This window comes from Malus sylvestris, chromosome 5, assembly GCF_916048215.2.
Source record: "Malus sylvestris chromosome 5, drMalSylv7.2, whole genome shotgun sequence".
In the NCBI taxonomy this organism is placed as follows: Eukaryota; Viridiplantae; Streptophyta; class Magnoliopsida; order Rosales; family Rosaceae; genus Malus; species Malus sylvestris.
The window spans coordinates 46,406,376-46,424,933 of NC_062264.1; the positions used below are offsets into that span (position 1 = coordinate 46,406,376).

The 18,558-nt window shown below is 38.6% G+C and overlaps 3 protein-coding genes across 3 annotated transcripts; 2 read left to right on the forward strand and 1 right to left on the reverse strand.

Moving 5' to 3' along the window:
* Positions 1–5,927: 5,927 nt before the first annotated feature.
* LOC126623990 (V-type proton ATPase subunit e1-like) lies at positions 5,928–7,736 on the forward strand. Its single transcript, XM_050292982.1, has 4 exons — positions 5,928–6,058; positions 6,193–6,350; positions 7,201–7,248; positions 7,404–7,736. Exons 2-4 carry the CDS (start codon positions 6,253–6,255, stop codon positions 7,468–7,470), a joined length of 213 nt encoding a protein of 70 aa, XP_050148939.1. The 5' UTR covers positions 5,928–6,058; positions 6,193–6,252; the 3' UTR covers positions 7,471–7,736.
* Positions 7,737–14,146: 6,410 nt separating this feature from the next.
* Positions 14,147–15,310, forward strand: LOC126622976 (F-box protein At2g26160-like). Its single transcript, XM_050291636.1, has one exon. The coding sequence runs from the start codon at positions 14,147–14,149 to the stop codon at positions 15,308–15,310; it is 1,164 nt and encodes a 387-aa protein (XP_050147593.1).
* A 1,136-nt stretch (positions 15,311–16,446) lies between these two features.
* Positions 16,447–17,782, reverse strand: LOC126623958 (long-chain-alcohol O-fatty-acyltransferase-like). The gene has a single exon (XM_050292942.1). It carries the CDS (start codon positions 17,714–17,716, stop codon positions 16,586–16,588), a length of 1,131 nt encoding a protein of 376 aa, XP_050148899.1. The 5' UTR covers positions 17,717–17,782; the 3' UTR covers positions 16,447–16,585.
* Between the last annotated feature and the right edge of the window lie 776 nt (positions 17,783–18,558).

Here is an 18,558-nt window from a genome sequence, read left to right on the forward strand (position 1 = left end):
TCGTCAAACAAGTGACGTGGTAGCATATTAATAGCATATTAGTATTTGAAGGTGATACTAATCTGTTAATATTTTTTCGATTTCGTGCACATATTTTTGTTGGATAAATTAAGTTATTATCCCCTTTTTTAAACTTTAATGATTGAAACCTTAACCCTTATTCATTTTTTATTTTTTACCAATGGTTCTTGGTTTTAATAAACGTCATTAATAATTTCAATAATTAAATAATTTACATATCAAGATAATTAAATTTTATTTCTAAATATATTCATTTAATGTTAGAAGTGTTACATTTTATATATTTAGATTTATGGCAAAATTTTGTATCTTATATTTTTATTTTTAGTTTGTACCCATTTTAATTTGCAACTCTTTCTTTAAATTGTACCAATTTTCTTTTCAGTTTTAGTTTTTACCCATATATGAATTCCTTTTTGTGTCTATATTTTTCAAACTTTTATTTGTACTCATATTTTTTTAAACTTTTATTTGTACCCATAATTTATTAATAATGTACCCACCTGTCTTTAAAAATGTACCACTTTGTTATATGTAAAATGTACCGGTTTTTTATTTTTTGTAGGTACCATTTTATTTATGTAAAATGTACTCATTTTTTAATATAAGAAGTATTTATTATTTTAATCTAAAATGTACCTATTGTTTTTTTATATAAAATGTACCCTTTTTTTTATATAAAATGTTTCTTCTTTTTTGTATAAAATGTACCAACTTTTTGTATGTAAAATGCACCATATAAACTTGTCCAAAAGAAATTTTTCGTGTGTAAAATGTCATTAACATAAGTAATGACAAAACATGGGTTTTATTTAAGTATAATTTATTTTTAATATTTTCATCCCACAAATCAAAGAATTTTTTGAAATCTCATTAGTATAAATAACTACAAATATCATTAAAATTTTAAATAACCAACATAAAAATGCATTATTGCATTAATTTCAGGGACCTCGATCAAAAACAAAAAATCAACAAAATTTAAGTCAAAGAAAGTAAATAGGGACCACATCCAAGAAAGTTGATAAATAGGGATCACATCCAAACTCATACTTTTTTTGGTTTATGAGGAATGTCATTTAGTTTCGATGCCCCTTCATTATTAAATTTGCTAAATTCGTCAACCCTATTGGAAGGGGATGGAAAAGAGATGGAGAATCCTAGTCCTTATTTACAATGTCATTTAGGTCCCCCATAATCCATCCCGCACTGAACCGGTTTTGAAAAATAAAACCGAAATAACCGACTTGGACTCTGCTGTATATAATAGCTGGGGAAATCATTTCGTTAATATATCATCAACTAAAACGCTCCAAAGGGATTCAGAGATTCAGTGAGAGAGACGAGAAAGAAAAGGTGACTCCGGAGATCAAGAAAGTAAGAAAGATATGAGAGAAGATTCGGAGAAGAAAGAAAGGTGTCACAGTTCGCAGGTGAATATTTATTTCCTTTTGCCATGCATGATTTAATCCTTCTTTCTATTGCAAAATCTTCTTCTTTGGCCATGATTAATTACCACTCACGTCAATGCGTAATCTTTTACTATCAAATTTCAAGTTACTTTACTACCTCTACAGTTCTTGAATTTTAATTTTTTTTGTCAAAAACAAAGTAACCATTTTCATTGAACTGGAGTTCTTGAACTATATATTTCAATGCCATATTCAAGATTCATCAAAGATTGGTTTGCGTGATTATATTTTTTAAAATTGTTCATCTGCAATGTGTTTTAATTTTAACTTATTGTACGATGGCAAATTTTCTTCTCATCGCATCAAGATTCTCGCCGGAGAGAAATGATGGAACAAGAAGTTTCTGTTTCCTGACTTATTCTTATCCATCGGGTTCAGCGAGTCGATTAGACATGTAGAGCTCTCGGCGTCGAAAACTTCTTGTTCCACCAGGCCGAGAGCTCTACATGTCTAATCGACTCGCTGAACCCGATGGATAAGAATAAGTCAGGAAACAGTAACTTCTTGTTCCACCATTTTTCTCCGGCGGGAATCTTGATGCGATGAGAAGAAAATTTGCCATTGTACAATAAGTTAAAATTAAGAACAATATTTGGTTACTCAAAGATGATTAGGAACTCATACTCAAAATTTCTCAAAATTGTTCGTTGTCAATTTATAGAATTTCGTATTTATAATCAAAACTGTTCATATTATAAATCACCCTATAAATATTACATCTGCAAAAAATAAATAAAATTAAGGTCGTTTAGTGATCAAATTGTTTAAAAACAAATGAACGATTTTGGTAAAAATATTACGTATCGTCTATGTATTTGTTACAATAAATTAACTAAACGACCTTAGTTTTAATCTATTTTTTTCAGAGATGATATTTACAATGTGATAATATGAATGGTTATGATCATAAGTACAAAGCTCTGTAATTAAAATATTAAGAGTTTTGAGTAAGAGTTCCTACTCATCTTTGAGTAGCCAAGTAATGTTCTAAAATTAAAACACATTGCAAATGAACAATTTTAAAAAAAATATAATCACGCAAACCAATCTTTGATGAATCTTGAATATGGCATTGAAATATATAGTTCAAGAACTGCAATTCAATGAAACTACTTACTTTGTTTTCGACAAAAAAAAAATTCAAGAATTGCAGAGGAAGTAAAGTAACTTGAAAGTTGGCAATAAAAGATTATGCATTGATGTGAGTGGTAATTAATCATGGCCAAAGAAGAAGATTTTGCAATAGAAAGAAGGATTAAATCATGCATGGCAAAAGGAAATAAATATTCACTTGCGAACTGTGACACCTTTCTTTCTTCTCCGAGTCTTCTCTCATATCTTTCTTATTGTCTCGATCTCCGGAGTCACATTTTCTCTCTCGTCTCTCTCTCTGAATCTCTGAATCCCTCTGGAGTGTTTTAGTTAATGATATATTTACGAAATGATTTCCCCAGCTATTATATACAGCAGAGTCCAAGTCGGTTATTTCGGTTGTATTTTTCAAAACCGGTTTAGCGCGGGATGGGTTATGGGGACCTAAATAACATTGTAAATAAGGATTAGGATTCTCCCATCTATTTTCCATCCCCTTCCAATAGGCAAGACGAATTTTGCAAATTTAATAATGAAGGGGCATCGAACCTAAATGACCTTCCTCATAAACAAAAAAAAGTAGGGAGTTTTAATGAAAAACTCACGGTACGTTCACTTTAACAAAAAATCACATTTTTACACTAAAAAGTCAAACCTGCTACTATTCACTTTACCTTTTATTTTGTCCTTATCGTTAAAACTCAAAGTTTTCAAGCTATTTTCATTAGTTTTCCTAAAAAAGTATGAGTTTGGATGTGGTCCCTATTTATCAACTTTCTTTGACTTAAATCTTGTTGATTAAATCATGCATGGCAAAAGGAAATAAATATTCACCTGCAAACTGTGACACCTTTCCTTCTTTCTTTTATGAGTCTTCACTCCTCTTTTCTTTCTATCTCGATCTCCGGGAGTCACCTTTCTCTAAATTTCTGAATCTATGTGATATGAGTGTTTAAGTTAACGATATGTTTACGAACTGGAAAAATTAGTTTTCAGTCCATAGTTTGAGCAGTACTATTTATTTCATCTGGAAGTCAGACTTTTTTCATGTCAATAATTTTTTCAAACTTCCATTCTTTTTCAACAAATGTGTACGCACGGATCATGAGGGGCTTGCAGCCGTGGGGCACTAAGCAAAAATGTGCAAAAGCTATAGCAACTGCAAGTCCATCCAGCAATTTCAATCTCACATCGGGAAAAGGAGGATCGTTCGTCTCAACGACCATTTTTCGGCCTCTTAGAGGTTCATCTCCATCATCACCAAATCTATTTGGAACTGATTATTCATCCAGCTTTCGCTTGTCACGTCTTTGCTTCTGTTTGTTGAACTGATCAGTAATCACGGCTTTTGGAACATGATCATAATGAGATGCGCGTTGATGCGCTTGTGGCTTAGCTTCCCGCACTTTCAACCTTGAACATTTTTAAGTGCAAACTACACAATCGGGCGCTGTTGAGGACCAAAGGTTTCTACAAGTATTTCTCTCCTCTAGTGAGAGCCTTTCTCACCAACGGTGTGAGTGACTTCGTTTTTGATTTTCTGCGTAACCGCCAGCTCTTGCCATGGCAAGGCTGGTGGCAAACTTCCCTTTGTCTTCTTCTTTTTCTTTCTTCAACTATTTTTTGTATTAACCCCAGCCTTGTTTCTTTCCAGATCTTCCCACAATCTCATATTCCTGGTAACTGTTTTGCCTCTGTTTTCATCATCTCGAGCTTCAAATCTCGTTCACTTGTTTCATCCATCTCATTTGGTCATTTCCCCAAGAGAGATTATATTCACACACCTCAAATTAATTCTCTCACACCCTTTTAAATTTTTAATATTTTCTATCTCCTTTTCCCCAATACCTTCATCATCACTCGGCTCCATTTTCTTTCCACCAATCCTAATTTCGATTCCGCCAGTTTTCACCGTGATTCGTGGCTGTTCCATGGGAAGGTGTGTAGAGCTTTGGCTTGGGTGCTCGCACCACCACCTTTGTTGGCCCTTGTAGGTTCTTCCAATTGTTCGCCCTTGTTGGCGCTGTCGTTCATGGATCTCTCTTCCCGCAAGCTTCCTTTGTTCTAGTGATTGTTTGGATGGTTCGTGGAGGATGGAGCAGCTTTCTTCTTCCTCAACTCTGGGACTCGAGATGGTGTGATGGCAAGTCCTTGTGGCGGAGACGGCTTTGACTCGTTGGGGAGTTTCGGCGGCAGGAGTAAGTGCTACAATAGCTGGTGTGATTTAGGGTTTCTTAGTTTGTGTGGTGTGTTTGTGTTGGGTCCCAAAGCTTTCTTTGAGCTTTGTTTTGCGTGTTTTAAGTGTTCATGTTTTCTTTTGTTCATAGTGTGTATTTGGGCCCTTCTTGTGTAATGTTTCTTTATTAGTAATATATTTTCCTTTCTCATTAAAAGTAGAGGAAGGGAACATTGACCCAAAAATAAAAAAATCTAAAAGTTTTGTATCACATTAAATTAAATATACAGTAGTCCATGCATATATATATATATATGTATGTATATGTATGTGTGTGTACGCGCTCGTGATATATATATCACACACCCTTTATTAATTTATGTGATTTAATCTTCATTAACTTATTCGATATGACGACGAAAATTAAGAAAATATGTTAGAAGTAAAAAAGAATGTGCGGATCCACACGCCTAAAAATTTCATTCGAGAACTAGACCTGTAAACGGGTCTGGTTTATTGGGTTTGGATTGGGTTCAATCCTACCCGTTAAGCTAACAGGTCACCCTGTTAACATATTTTTTTATTTTTTATTTTTGCATTCCAATACAATTACACATAGTAACTACAAGAATGTATAAAAGGGTGCTGACTTGTATATCTAGTTTAGTTTTTGTTGCACATGAGCCTTCCGCAAGCGTTGCAAAGATGGCAAGAGAAACATGGGCCCGGACCTCATATTTGACGATATGTCCTCTCAAACTCTATCAAGCATCCCTTCAAAACCTTCCGGATTTGCTAACTCATTTGATTCAATGGATTGTCGATGATAAAAAAGGAAATAGACTATAACATTTTGGAATCAAGAAAAAGAAACTCGAATGAGTTGGGATGAGGAAGATATGATCAAGTAAAGCAGCAGGTATCACAAGAAAAAGAAACTCAAACATCATCAACTAACGGGTCTAACGGGTTGATCCAAAGTGATCCGTTATTTAACGGGTTCACCCATTAACGACCCGTCTCGTTAAGCATCCACCCAAATATTAATATTAACGGGTCGGGTCTAAAATGTTAGGTCTACCGAGAACGCTTTTACTATTTGCTATTGGGAAATGTAGATAGAAGAATTAAAGTACCAAAATGCCCTTCCAATTCATACTGTCTACTAAAAACACCCATTGTCTTTGTCATCCTCTACCCATCACAGCAAAAACCAGAGGTTGGAGGAGCCTCAGGCAACGTAACAATTTGTTTTTGGAAGACAATTATATCATTCATTCAAGGCAACCACTAAGCAGTAAGCTTTCCCTCTTTCATTCCCTCTTGCATTTCTCTTTGTTGAAGATCGAATTCGATTTTAAGTACACGTTAAAATCGAATTGGGTTCTGATCTGTAACAAGTTTTATAGAGAAAAAGATTGCTTTTTGCAGATCAACTGTTTGCGGATGTGATTTCCGGAAGAATAAGTGTTGGAATCGGATAAAATCGAAATGGGTTTTGTGGTTACAACTCTAATCTTTGCAATGGTGGGCGTAATTGCTTCCCTCATGGTCAGAATTTGCTGCGGCAGAGGCGCATCAGCAAATTTGTATGTCACGCAACTCTTCTAGTTTTTTTTTTTTACTTTGTGAATCCAAAGATTTTAGCTATTAAACTTATTTTCGAATTGTTGATTCGATAATTTGAAGTAATTTCGAATGTTAATTTGGAAACTATTGATGTTTTGAATTTGGGGATTATCAGATTGGAACTGTTAGAGTCTGTATGCTGATTAATCTATTAAAACTGATTTTCTGTGATCAAATTTGGATCTTTCAAGGGCTAGAAACTTGGGATAGTAATTAACTAATGGATAAACTACATTTTAGTTGCGTTTTAGTGAATGGTGGATTTTGGGAAAATCTACCAAAGTACCACATAGATTGTTGGGAAATTACTAAGAAGAGAAGAAGATTTTGGCCAGATGCTTTAGCATGGGAAACATGAAACATGGTGCTAATCATGTTGTTTTAAATGTTTCTTGGTGTTTATGTAATGAATGTTGCCGATGAATTACTGTGAAACTTCTGTCTATCGTCGCCTGAAGGAGGTAATCGGTGGAATGTGTGTGAAAGGAAGACTGTGATAATAGTGTTCTTCATCTTATTCTATACGTCCAAGGAGATTAGTGAGAGTTTTAGTTAGACATATCAAGGAGATCCCGTTGAATTTACATGTTACATTCGTGAAATATGTATAGATTTTTTATCCTTGACATTTGCGTCTGCATCAAATGAGATAGGGCATTGTTGCTTTGATGTTTACTCAACATCGACATCTAGACTTACTGCTCAGTGTTGCATACACGATTGAGATTCAAACACTTCTGGACCTTCCTGCTGTTGGGGGCATCTTTCAAATCCTCTCACAGCTAAACGTATTGTTTTGTTCTTGTGCAGGCTCCACCTTACACTTGTTATCACTGCGGTAGTGTGCTGTTGGATGATGTATGTCTTTGACCCTTCCCCTTGATTTTTTCGGTGATTTTTTTGGAAAATTTAATCAATTTGGATTTGCTTCAGTTGGTGGACTTTTAATGTTACTCCTTTTCAAACTTTTGCTCCCGGATATTAACTTAGCATGCTCCTTTCATACTTGGTAGGTGGGCGATCGTATACCTTGCACAGATGAAACCACTCATTGTTCCAATCCTAACCGAAGGTGAGTGATATAGAAGAATTTGTTCTTGCTGAATTGAGCCACGCATAATTGTCAGACTTTCCATTCGGGATTTGGATGTATAATTTTCGAAGAGAGTGGGTTGGGTACATAGGTTTACTGGCTGATGTACTACCTTGAACCGGTATATTTGTTTGCTTCATCCTCCGAAAACCGGAGTACTCCGGTCTGTTTTCTTTATAAGTTGGCCGTAGATAATGCGGTTTGTATGTACCTTGTTTTATTGATGTGAAATAAAAAAGTTAATTCCTGGGCATATTCTATGTGCATGAAACTCGAATTGCCTTCGAGTTGGGTTGTTTTTGTTTTTCCGGTTTTGTCTTGTTGGTACCATATTATATTGGGCCTCGTTACTTGGGTTTCCAGACATTGAGCCCATGATTTATGTAAAAGAGGAGGTGTCATTAGTCTATAAAAGGGACTCCTCACCCTCACAATCCAGAGGCCTCACATCCCCAAACAGAGGCCTCACATCCAGCAACCCTCTCACAAACAGAGAAACTCTCTCAAACTCTCTCTTTCTCTAAGGGACTCCCCCTCACACTTGTAATCCATACATACAATTACCGAGAAATACGATCAACATCAGTGTGGACGTAGCCCAAACATTGGGATGAACCACGATACATCTTGTGTTTTTTACTTTCTTGCAGATTCACGGTCAGATCTATGTTGTTCCAAGATCCTTCTGGTTTTGTGCATCAACATTTGGCGCCGTTTATGGGAAACGACACAAAAAATCATGTCGGTTCTCTTTCATTTTTTTTATCTCACCACCGTGAATATGCAGAAACCCAAGAACCAAACACCAACAGAATCAACATAAACGATGGCTCTTACTTCTGAGTTGCAAACTCTCACCAAGGCTTTCTCAAGACTTGGAGTTGATGAGAAGGCACTAGTAGCAACACAGGGAAAATCGCATCCTGATGAAATGCAATCCTTCAGGAAAGCAACTCCCCACTCTTTCAAGGTAGATGAACGTTCCTTTAAGCGCTGGGAAGATCACCATGTCAAGCTTCTCAAGCATGAGTTCCTGCGTTTTAAGAAACCCAAAAATCCAAAACTTTGGAGAACCCCAAGAAAACCAAAAGCAGGCACAGGCAAAACGTCGAACAGCTAAGCTACACCACTCTCTTTTTCTACATTCAACAGCGAGTGAGATCAGCCGCAGCGGCGACAATGTTCAGAGCTCAATCTTCGTCGTCCCTTTTTGGGACGCCGTCGTCAACCCCAACGTTCGGCACCCTGTCGTCGACCCCAACCTTTGGGATGCCGTCGTCGACCCCGACATTCAGGATGCCATCTTCGACCCCATCGTTCTTTACTCATTCGACCCTGGTCTTTGGAACTCCGTCGACGTCTGCATTTCCGCCGATGGCTTCGGCGGCTCCTTATTCAACACTCCGTTCTATTCTTAAACTCAGCAGCAGCAGCAGCAGCAGCAGCAAACGCCGTCGTTTCAGCAGCCTCAGTCTGCTGGCGGCTTTGGGTTTCAGGCTTCGTTCTCTATGATGCAACAGCCGACGCCCTTTCCTAATTCTCAATTGACGACTTAGATGGCTCATGTCGCTCATCTCACTTTCTCTCTCGCCGATCGCAATATTCAAGCAATTTTTTATGCTTACAAGGACGAGCCTGGAAACCCTAAATATGCTTTTAAACATTTGTTGTTTAGTGTAACTGATCCGCAGTTCAGGGTGAAACCTACTGGTGTATCCGGAGTTGGCTGATGTCATCCCCGTCGTGAAAACCTCCATCGGCGGCACTCACATCATAGGTCGCCTCTGTGCTGGAAACAAAAACGAGCTTATTTGGCCTCACACTACCACCGACCAAGAACTTCAGCACTTGAGGAACAACTTACCTGATAACGTTGTTGTTCAGCGTATTGAAGAGAGACTATCGGCTCTTGGTAATTGTATCGCGTGAAGTGATCATGTTGCTCTTACACACACTGATCTTGACAAACAGATGTGAAATTGGGCGGTGATGCCATCGGAAATGGTGAGTCTGAAGGGTTTAATCAACCACCCACATGGATGGCTTTTGTCGACCACCCACATGGAAAAACTAGGGATGTGTTTGCTGTAAAGCAGGCATTCAAATCTGCAAAAGAGCATGCTCTAAAAAATGGACCCATTATTCTTGAAATAGACATTTACAGACGTGCATGAAGCTTTATCAAAAGCTTACAGACGTGAAATGGACCCATTTTCCTTTGTGATAGTGGCATGCAACGTGCAGGAAGCTTTATCAAAAGCTACAGACCACCAAATCCAAAAGAAAGATAGGTTTTTATTTCATCTGACATCTGCCATCATTATATAATTACTGTCGGCCATGCTTGAAAGAAACCCATCATTATGTTTTCTCAATATCATTGTTTATTTAATATCTTATTATTTTATTTGTGTCATGATGACTAATTATAAAATAATAATTTTATTATTTTTATGTCATGATGACTTATGATTAAATAATATAATTATTATTTCTTATATCACATGATTACTACCACGTTATTGATTTATACAACATGTCATTTATCAAACAACTGAATAAATCATTTATTCATGATTATATATATACACACACATTTAGGCAATACCTAATATATTGTTGATTTATGCAACATGTCATTTATCACATAACAGAATAAATCATTTATTCAAAAAAGGCACATAATACAATATTTTGCCTTGACAAACTTTGTCAATTTGATTTATTCATTATACGGTCGTACTGATACTGTCATTTATTGTCAGGAATTATTGAGCAACTAGATCCACTGATCAACATTGTTGCTGATTAAATAAGTCTACCAATTTATAGACTGATGAGCCACGTGCTCATGGTGATCTCTTGTCTGACCGGACACCCACTTGCTTATTACCAACCAGGTGATCAAAAGTACATCCAGTACTCCAAAATTATTCAGCAGCCTGCCACTATTATCACCCATTAGGTGATTAAAAGAACATCCAGTACTATAAAATTATTCAGCAGCCTACCGCTATTATCACCTACTAGGTGATCAAAAGTACGTCAAGTACTCCAAAATTATTCGGCAGCCTGCCGCTATTATCACCAACAAGGTGATCAAAATTACGTCTAGTATTCCAAAATTATTCGGCAGCCTGCCGCTATTATCACCAATCAGGTGATCAAAAGTACGTCCAGTACTCCAAAATTATTCGGCAGCCTGCCTCTATTATCACCAACCACGTGATCAAAAATACGTCAAGTACTCTAAAATTATTCGGCAGCCTGCCTCTATTATCACTAACCAGGTGATCAAAAGTACGTCCAGTACTCCAAAATCATACATAAACATTCATGAACATCACTCATGTCAATCATACATAAACATTCATGAGCATCACTCATGTCAATCAACATAAACATTCATGAGCATCACTCATGTCAATCAGCTTCGAAAGCTTCATTTACAAAGCTCCGACTTCAAAGCTTCACTTTCAAAGCCTCACCTATAAAACTTCACCTTCAAAGCTTCACCTACAAAGCTTCAGTGCATGGTATACAAAGACCGTCTCCGAACAACTGCCACTTCGGCCCATACATGGATTAAATCTAAAGTCTCCAGCCAATAGACTCTATTGACTGAAGACTTGGGGGATTACACTATGTACCATATATTGGGCTTCCGCAACTGGGCCTCATGAAAAATACTTGGGGGACTTAGCCCATTATTTATGTACTTAAGAGCGAACCCTTATTCTATAAAAGGGACCCCCTCACTTTCATTAGAGAGCGCCCATTATTCATGTATTGATGAGCGAACCCTTATTTTATAAAAGGGACTCCCTCACCTTCATTAGAGAGAGACTCTTAGCCCATCACTTAGATATTGAGGAGCGAACCCTTATTCTATAAAAGGGACTCCCTCACCTTCATTAGAGAGTATCGCCGCCAACTGAGCAACTGCCTCGCCGCGAGCATCACTCCTAACCCATCACTTATGTATTGAGGAGCGAGCCCTTATTCTATAAAAGAGACTCCCTCACCATCATTAGAGAGTATTGCCGCCTGCTGAGCAACCGCTTCGCCGCAAATATCAACTCTAGCCCATCATTCATGTATTGAGGAGCGAACCCTTATTTTATAAAAGGGACTCCCTCACCTTCAATGCCACAAGCCGAGCCAACCAAGGCAGCATAAGCCACAAGCCGTGCAGCCTCGCAACATGTGCTACTTCTAGTTAAGCATCACTTCACATTGAGCATCGTCTTATATCGAGTATCAGTTCTAGATGACATCTAGTTACTTCGGCCCACACATGGACTGAATTTCAAGTTTCCAGCCAAAAAACTCTCTTGACTGAAGACTTGAGGGACTAATGTTGGTACCATATTATATTGGGCCTCGTTACTTGGGCTTCCAAACATTGAGCCCATGATTTATGTAAAAGGGGATGAGCCCTTAGTCTATAAAAGGGACTCTTCACCCTCACAATCCTGAGGCCTCACATCCCCAAACAGAGGCCTCACATCCAGCAACTCTCTCACAAACAGAGAAACTCTCTCAAACTCCCTCTTTCTTTGGGGGACTCCCTCTCACACTTGTAATCCATACATACAGTTACAGAGAAATACGATCAATATCAGTATAGACGTAGCCTAAACATTGGGGTGAACCACGATACATCATGTGTTATTTACTTTCTTACAGATTCACGGTTGGATCTATGTTGTTCCAATACCCCTCCGGTTTTGTGCATCAACACGTCTCATTGTTTTTCATATTTCAAACTAAGTACAGTTGTGCCATTGGTCTTAATTTGCCATGCATTTTCGGTTGGGCCTTTCTTCACAGTAAATTAATGTATTTGGGCTGCATTTTTTGGGCCGAGTGTGGGTAGTGAAATGACCCTAACATTATTTGAGTTGAGATCATTTATGTGTATATGTGTTCGTAGTTCAAGTACTGTTTGGTACGCAGACGGGATGGGACAGAACGGAGGTTCTGTGTATGTTTGGTACGCGCAGGACGGAACATGATGATTGTTCAATTTTGCGTTTGGTACGCGTTAGACAGAACAGAACCAAAATATTGAATGACTGCGAAGCCATAGCTAGAGGTGCAGAGACTGCGACGCTTCCAGAAGCTGAGCTACTGCTGCAGCATACAGAATTGTATCCCTCAAACTCATCCTCATGGCCCCAAGAGCCCATGGCCCCGAGACCAAGCATGACCGGTCTGACTCACTACGGCTCCGCCCCGAGCTCCCTCCTAAACTCAGTCGTCGATTACGTTATCGGAATCGCCGCCGACTTCGACTTCTCATCCCTCCGATCACAGCCCTTGATCGACCACTACTTCTCTGGAGACGGTCACAACGACTCTTCCTCCCTTACTAGCTCTGAGTCAACTTATCCACCGACAGCTATAGGGACGCAGCACTACCAAGCCATTGCTTCGATCATACGGACTGAATGAGATTGGATCTTCTAATTCTTCTTCTTGTTCGTCGTCGTCGACAACTCTGGTTCGCCATCGAAGCTCTCTAGCTGGCCTTCCTAGCCATCTCACAGATTCTCAGATTTCTTGCCTTTGGATAGCTTCCCCATTTTCTAGATGCCATGAAAAACTAAGGCTCAGATGGAAACGAGGAAGAAGAAGAAGGAGACAGAGAGGTAGAGATTTGAGGAAAAAGACAATGGGAGAAGGGCATTTTTGTTATAAAATATTATAATTTTGTGTTCCACGGATGTGGAACGAGTTGTTCCAGGAGGTGAGGTGGAACGAAAATTCACCCAAAACTCGTCCCATGAAACAACGCATTCCACCCGTTTTAGGCGCACCAAACGTGGGACGGAACGCCTCGTCCCACTCCGTTCCGTCCCGTCCCCCGTACCAAACGGTACCTCAAGGATCAGAGGATTCTAGGCTTCTAGCTGTTGAAGAGAGAGAAAGAGAGATCGTGGCCGTTAAAGAGAGAGAGAGATCCGGTCCCTTAGGTTGAGTGAGATGGGTCAGTTAATCTTTAGACTCCGGAAGAACAAGAAAGCCGGATGTTTCTCTTTGACATTAAATTAAGTATGTTACTCTTTGACGTATGAAGTTTCTCATGTTCATTTCAATATCAGTATCTCAGATAAGTTGATATTGTAAATTATTCCAATCTAATGTTCCGAGATGTATTAGCGTACTGCCCTAACGAACTACAGGCTTGATATACGTCTGCCTAAGCCACAACTTTTAGTTTTTCTAATTTAAAAGATAATTTTCTATATTTTCCTCATCTAATAAATTGCTTTATTTCCCAATACATCAAGATGAGGAAGGCAAAAAATTAGAGTTATTTGGCCGAGTGAAACTCGGCTTCACTCGGCTAAATTAGAATCCTACAGGGAATTGGTCGAGGATTTATTTATTTTGTAGGCATCAGCGAATAAGGATTTATTCAAACGAATGTTACCAAATTAGAATCCTACAGGGAAACTGAAAGATTTAATGGATAACCCAAAAGTAATCCAAAACCTACGAGAAAACTATGATTCATACTTAATATGGGACTTGGATTATATAGGTAATCAAGCATATGTCTCTCTATAAATGTAGATGTTTAGACACAGAGCTATCTTGTATTACCATCCTCACCCCTCTCGTCCTCGTAGGGCAAACTTTTTACCGACTTAACTGATGGCTCTCGTTTGTCCAATAAAACGTATGCCTCCCTGGTCGGTGCTTCCTCACGATCTTATAGCTTCTATCGCCAAGCGCTTGTTTGCCTTCGAAGATTTTATTGCTTTTGGTGCCGTTTGTACATCATGGAAATCAGCTGCGACCAAAGAAAACTTTACTACAAGACGTCAAATTCCATTACTCATGCTTCCGGAGAAGGAGAAGGAGAAGGAGAGCACCACCACCACCACCACCGCTACCTCTACGGTGCGTGAGTTCTACAACTTGAAAAACGGTAAGGTATTCCAACTTAATATGCCAGACTTAGTTAGGGGAAAGTTGTGTTATTCTTCTCTAGGATGGCTAATGACTCAATCTGATAAAGACTCGAAACTCGATCTCTTGCATCCTTTAAACCATTCTCGTATCGAGCTTCCAGACGCTGAAACATTTAAGAAACATCACTCGGACTTGGACCTATCTAATTTGAAAACGCTGTTTGGTGATTTCCTCGTAAGGAAATTTGTCTTGTCGTCGAGCCCTTCTTGTTCGTCCGACTACACAGTCATGATACATAGTTGGGAAAGACTGGCATTTTGTAGACCGGGAATTGGCGACCAACAATGGAACGTCCTTATGAAGTCAGAAAAAGAAGATCACTTGTATTTTGATATAACGTACTATAAGGGAAAGTTTTATGCCGTGGACGCTTATGGTACAATCTTGGTATGTGAAATTGAAGATCCCATGCAAGCAAGGACGAGGGTTATTGTTCCAAAGTTGCCGGAAGAACTTGGATTCCCTTTCCTCTGCGAGAAAGAGTACCTTGTGGAATCAGCAGGGGCCTTATTGCTCGTCACGCGTTCTTTTATACCTACCTTTGAGTTTAGGGTTTTCGAGGTGCCATTGAGCAACGGAGATTGGTCCGACGACGCTAGGGTTAAAAGCCTGGGAAATAGAACTCTATTCCTAGGTTATAATTCTTCATTTTCTGTCGAGTCCTCAAACTACGGATGTAAAGCTAATTGCATATATTACACGAATCATCCGCCAGCACTTGTTCGTCAAGAGGAAGAGATAGACATGGGTATTTTTTATATGGAGGACGGAAAGGCCGAGGCTGACCTAAGAGAACCCATCAATTCCCTAACTCCACATTTGTGGGTTGAGCCGAGCTTTTAAATGGAATGTCTTGGCATTTTTCCACCTGCAAACTTGATTATATATGCTTCAGTTATGTCCCTTGGACGCGTAGTACAGTTGCTCATAGATTAGCTCTATTTGGTAATAATGTCCATTGATTTTTATAACATAAATTGTCATGAGTATATCATGTAATTAGTTATATTTAGTTATATTTTAGTCGTCTATAAATTTTAAAATACGTGAAATTAAACTTAATTAATAATGTGGAATCTAATCGGTAGATTTTATTAAGACAAAAAACTATGTTGAGTTTTAAGTAAAGAAAATTCATTTTTAAGAGACAATCATCAAATGACAAAAAACTATGTTGGGTTTTAAGTAAAGAAAATGAGTTGGGTTTTAAGTAAAGAAAATTCATTTTTCTGGAATGTGGGAGACCAAATAGAAAAGAGTGTAAAGTGGAATATGACCTCACGGTCCGTTGGCAAACGGTAGAACCTCTCCTCGCGCTCGCATAGTCACATCCACCTTTTGGCTTGGTGCCCACGGCTGCAGGTCCCTCGTGATCCGTGCGTACACATTTGTTGAAAAAATTCTTGACATGAAAAAAAGTGTGAATTCCAGAGAAAATAAATATTACTGCTTAATTTAAACAAGACTGGTATTGTGCTGGTCTCCAGTTAGAAATTGAAGCAATTAGGCTGGGCTGGACTGGGTCCACAAAACAATATAGACCATTAGTCTTTGATCGGACCAGCAGAGTCAAGCTCCGGATTACACAAACAGAGACAAAGCGAAGCTTCGACGTTAACGTTCTGGTCGCCGGCCACAAAAAGTATCTACGCGAAACACATTGCTATGCAAGCATGCATAGAAGTTGAAGAAACAACCATGTTAATGTTCTGGTTCGAGCTATAGTTCTATACTAAATTAATCTAAATAACGTAAAAGATAATTTAAATTTAAGTACAAAATGTATTTATAGAAACGCACATGCCACAAATAAGAGACGTAATCATCTTGCATCATCTTTAATTAAAATATTCACGAACTATATTGTTATTTCTAACATGTCTAAGTTAAAATCGACTGACTCCAGCCACAAACTTCAACTAACCAGGCAAAATTGGCACTTATTTTTATCAAAATGGAAGTGCTATTCGAGCAGTTAATAAAATAAATAAAAGCAGTAAATAACTTTTTCTATACGTGTCAACAAAATTACAAAGTTTCCAACTTCGATAATTTATTAAATTCTGGGATTCCTCAGTTGCACTAACTAATTAATCATACAATATGAAAGTGCTTCTTCTATTTTCCAGCTACGATCAAGAAAGAAGAATTAACTTTAACAAAGTTACTAACACCTTTCATAAACTCAGTGAATGCAGTATATTCTCTGTACGCCATGACGTCCGCTTCACACCGCACCATAAGAGACGGCAAAAACAGCCATACCCCTGTCGCCACCACAAATGCCATCGCCAATGGCCCCGAAACAGCGGCAGGCAACCGCCACTTACCGTCAAAAGCCTTCTTGATCACAATCTCAACGGCCACACATATTCCGTGGAGGAGGAAGAAGCACGTCAGCTCCCACGTGGGCCACGTCCGTCCAATGTAATAGAAGATGAGCTCATGCATCACCGCCGATACGAAAAACGACGCGATTACTGCCGGTAGTGGGGCCAGCTTTTTCCCTAGGGCACGGCTGGAGATTTTCCGGACGGGTTCGTATACCGTCGGGTGGAGGATCTTGCTCACCATGATGTTCCATCTGCGTCCCCAGAAGTCCTGGAGTGAGGTGGCGAGGTAGGGCTCGTCGAACTGCGGCTCGAAATCAACGCCAAGGAAGACTCGGGCCAGGGATGCGACCAAGGCGAGGATAAGTTCAAGGCCGGTGTACATGTAAATGGAGTAGAGGAAGAGTAAGATTTTAGGGTGAATAAACTGTTTTTTGTGGTACACTTGTACTGACGTTGCAAAAATCAAAGCCTTGATCACGTAGTTGAGAGTCGACTTCTTGCCTTTTGGGAGAGGTTTTGAATTAGAAATTCTTTGCGCTGGACGTTCCGTCTTCTTTTCAGGGTTTTTGGGGTCGTTTCGGAATTTGATTGGAAGGCAAGCTAAGGGGATGAAATGATAGATGGAAGTGGGAGGGGTGGTGGCGAGGGGGCCTTTGTTAAAGGCAAAGAGGAGGAGCTTGAAGTTGGCAAGCCAAGCGAGGAAGAAAGACGATGGGCCGCCGAGAAAAATGGTGGTGAGATTGAGAGGGAGGTAGAAGAAGAAGAATACGACGGGGAGGATGGCGAGGAGTCTGGTGGTGCCGGGAGAAGTGAGGTTGCCGACGGTGTGACAGTAGGATAGTGATGCCACAACCAAAATCCAAACCATGATAAAGTTTGGGATTTCTCCTTCCAATTTCATCATTTCTGTGAACATTTCTTGTGAGACTCTGAGAGAGTATTAATTTTTGAGATGGAGGAAGATTGTGATATTGTATTATATATTCTGTGGATCGTTGATTTGATGGTTTTTCATTAGACAGTCGCCTACCATGACTCTTGGTCAGAAAAAGTTGGAATTCCAAGTCCAAAAACATGTAGGCATGTGCTATAAAGCCTATATTTTAGTTTCATATTAATTATATTAAAGAGAGAAAAATGATTTAAACAGGATGAAAAGGGCACCAGATCTCCTCCAGACCTAAATAAATTGAGCCTAAGGATCAAAGATCTGAATCGTTGAAATTTGATTTAATGGTTACAATTATTATAACTTTTAGAAGGCCTCATGTTTGTAACTATTGGATCAAATTTTAACAGCCTGAATCATTTACTCAGGAGACTCAATTTATTTGGATCCGAAGAGGATCCAGTTCTGATGATGAGAAAGCTTTAACTATTACTTATACATAAATAGATGGAAAAAGATTGTATGCCCTCCCTTTTTCCATGCCCTCTTGTTTTGTGTGATCACGGTTAAGCCACGTTAACATTTTATATTATTTTTTTATAAAAATAATAAGATAAAAATAAATAGTAATATAAAATGTTGACATGATTTAATCATGATCACACAAACAGAAGAGCATTGAAAAAAAAAAAGGCAAATAATCCTTGTCCTAAATAGATACCTTTAAGAATCAGAATAATAATTCAAGACATCAAATAACTTGCTTCTTCTTTTTAAGTCAGCTGTGGGGAACTATGTCTTCAGAAAAACAAACTTTACGACAAATATCATCACATTTTTAGGAGGTGAAATGCTCCCTCGCCAAGTTA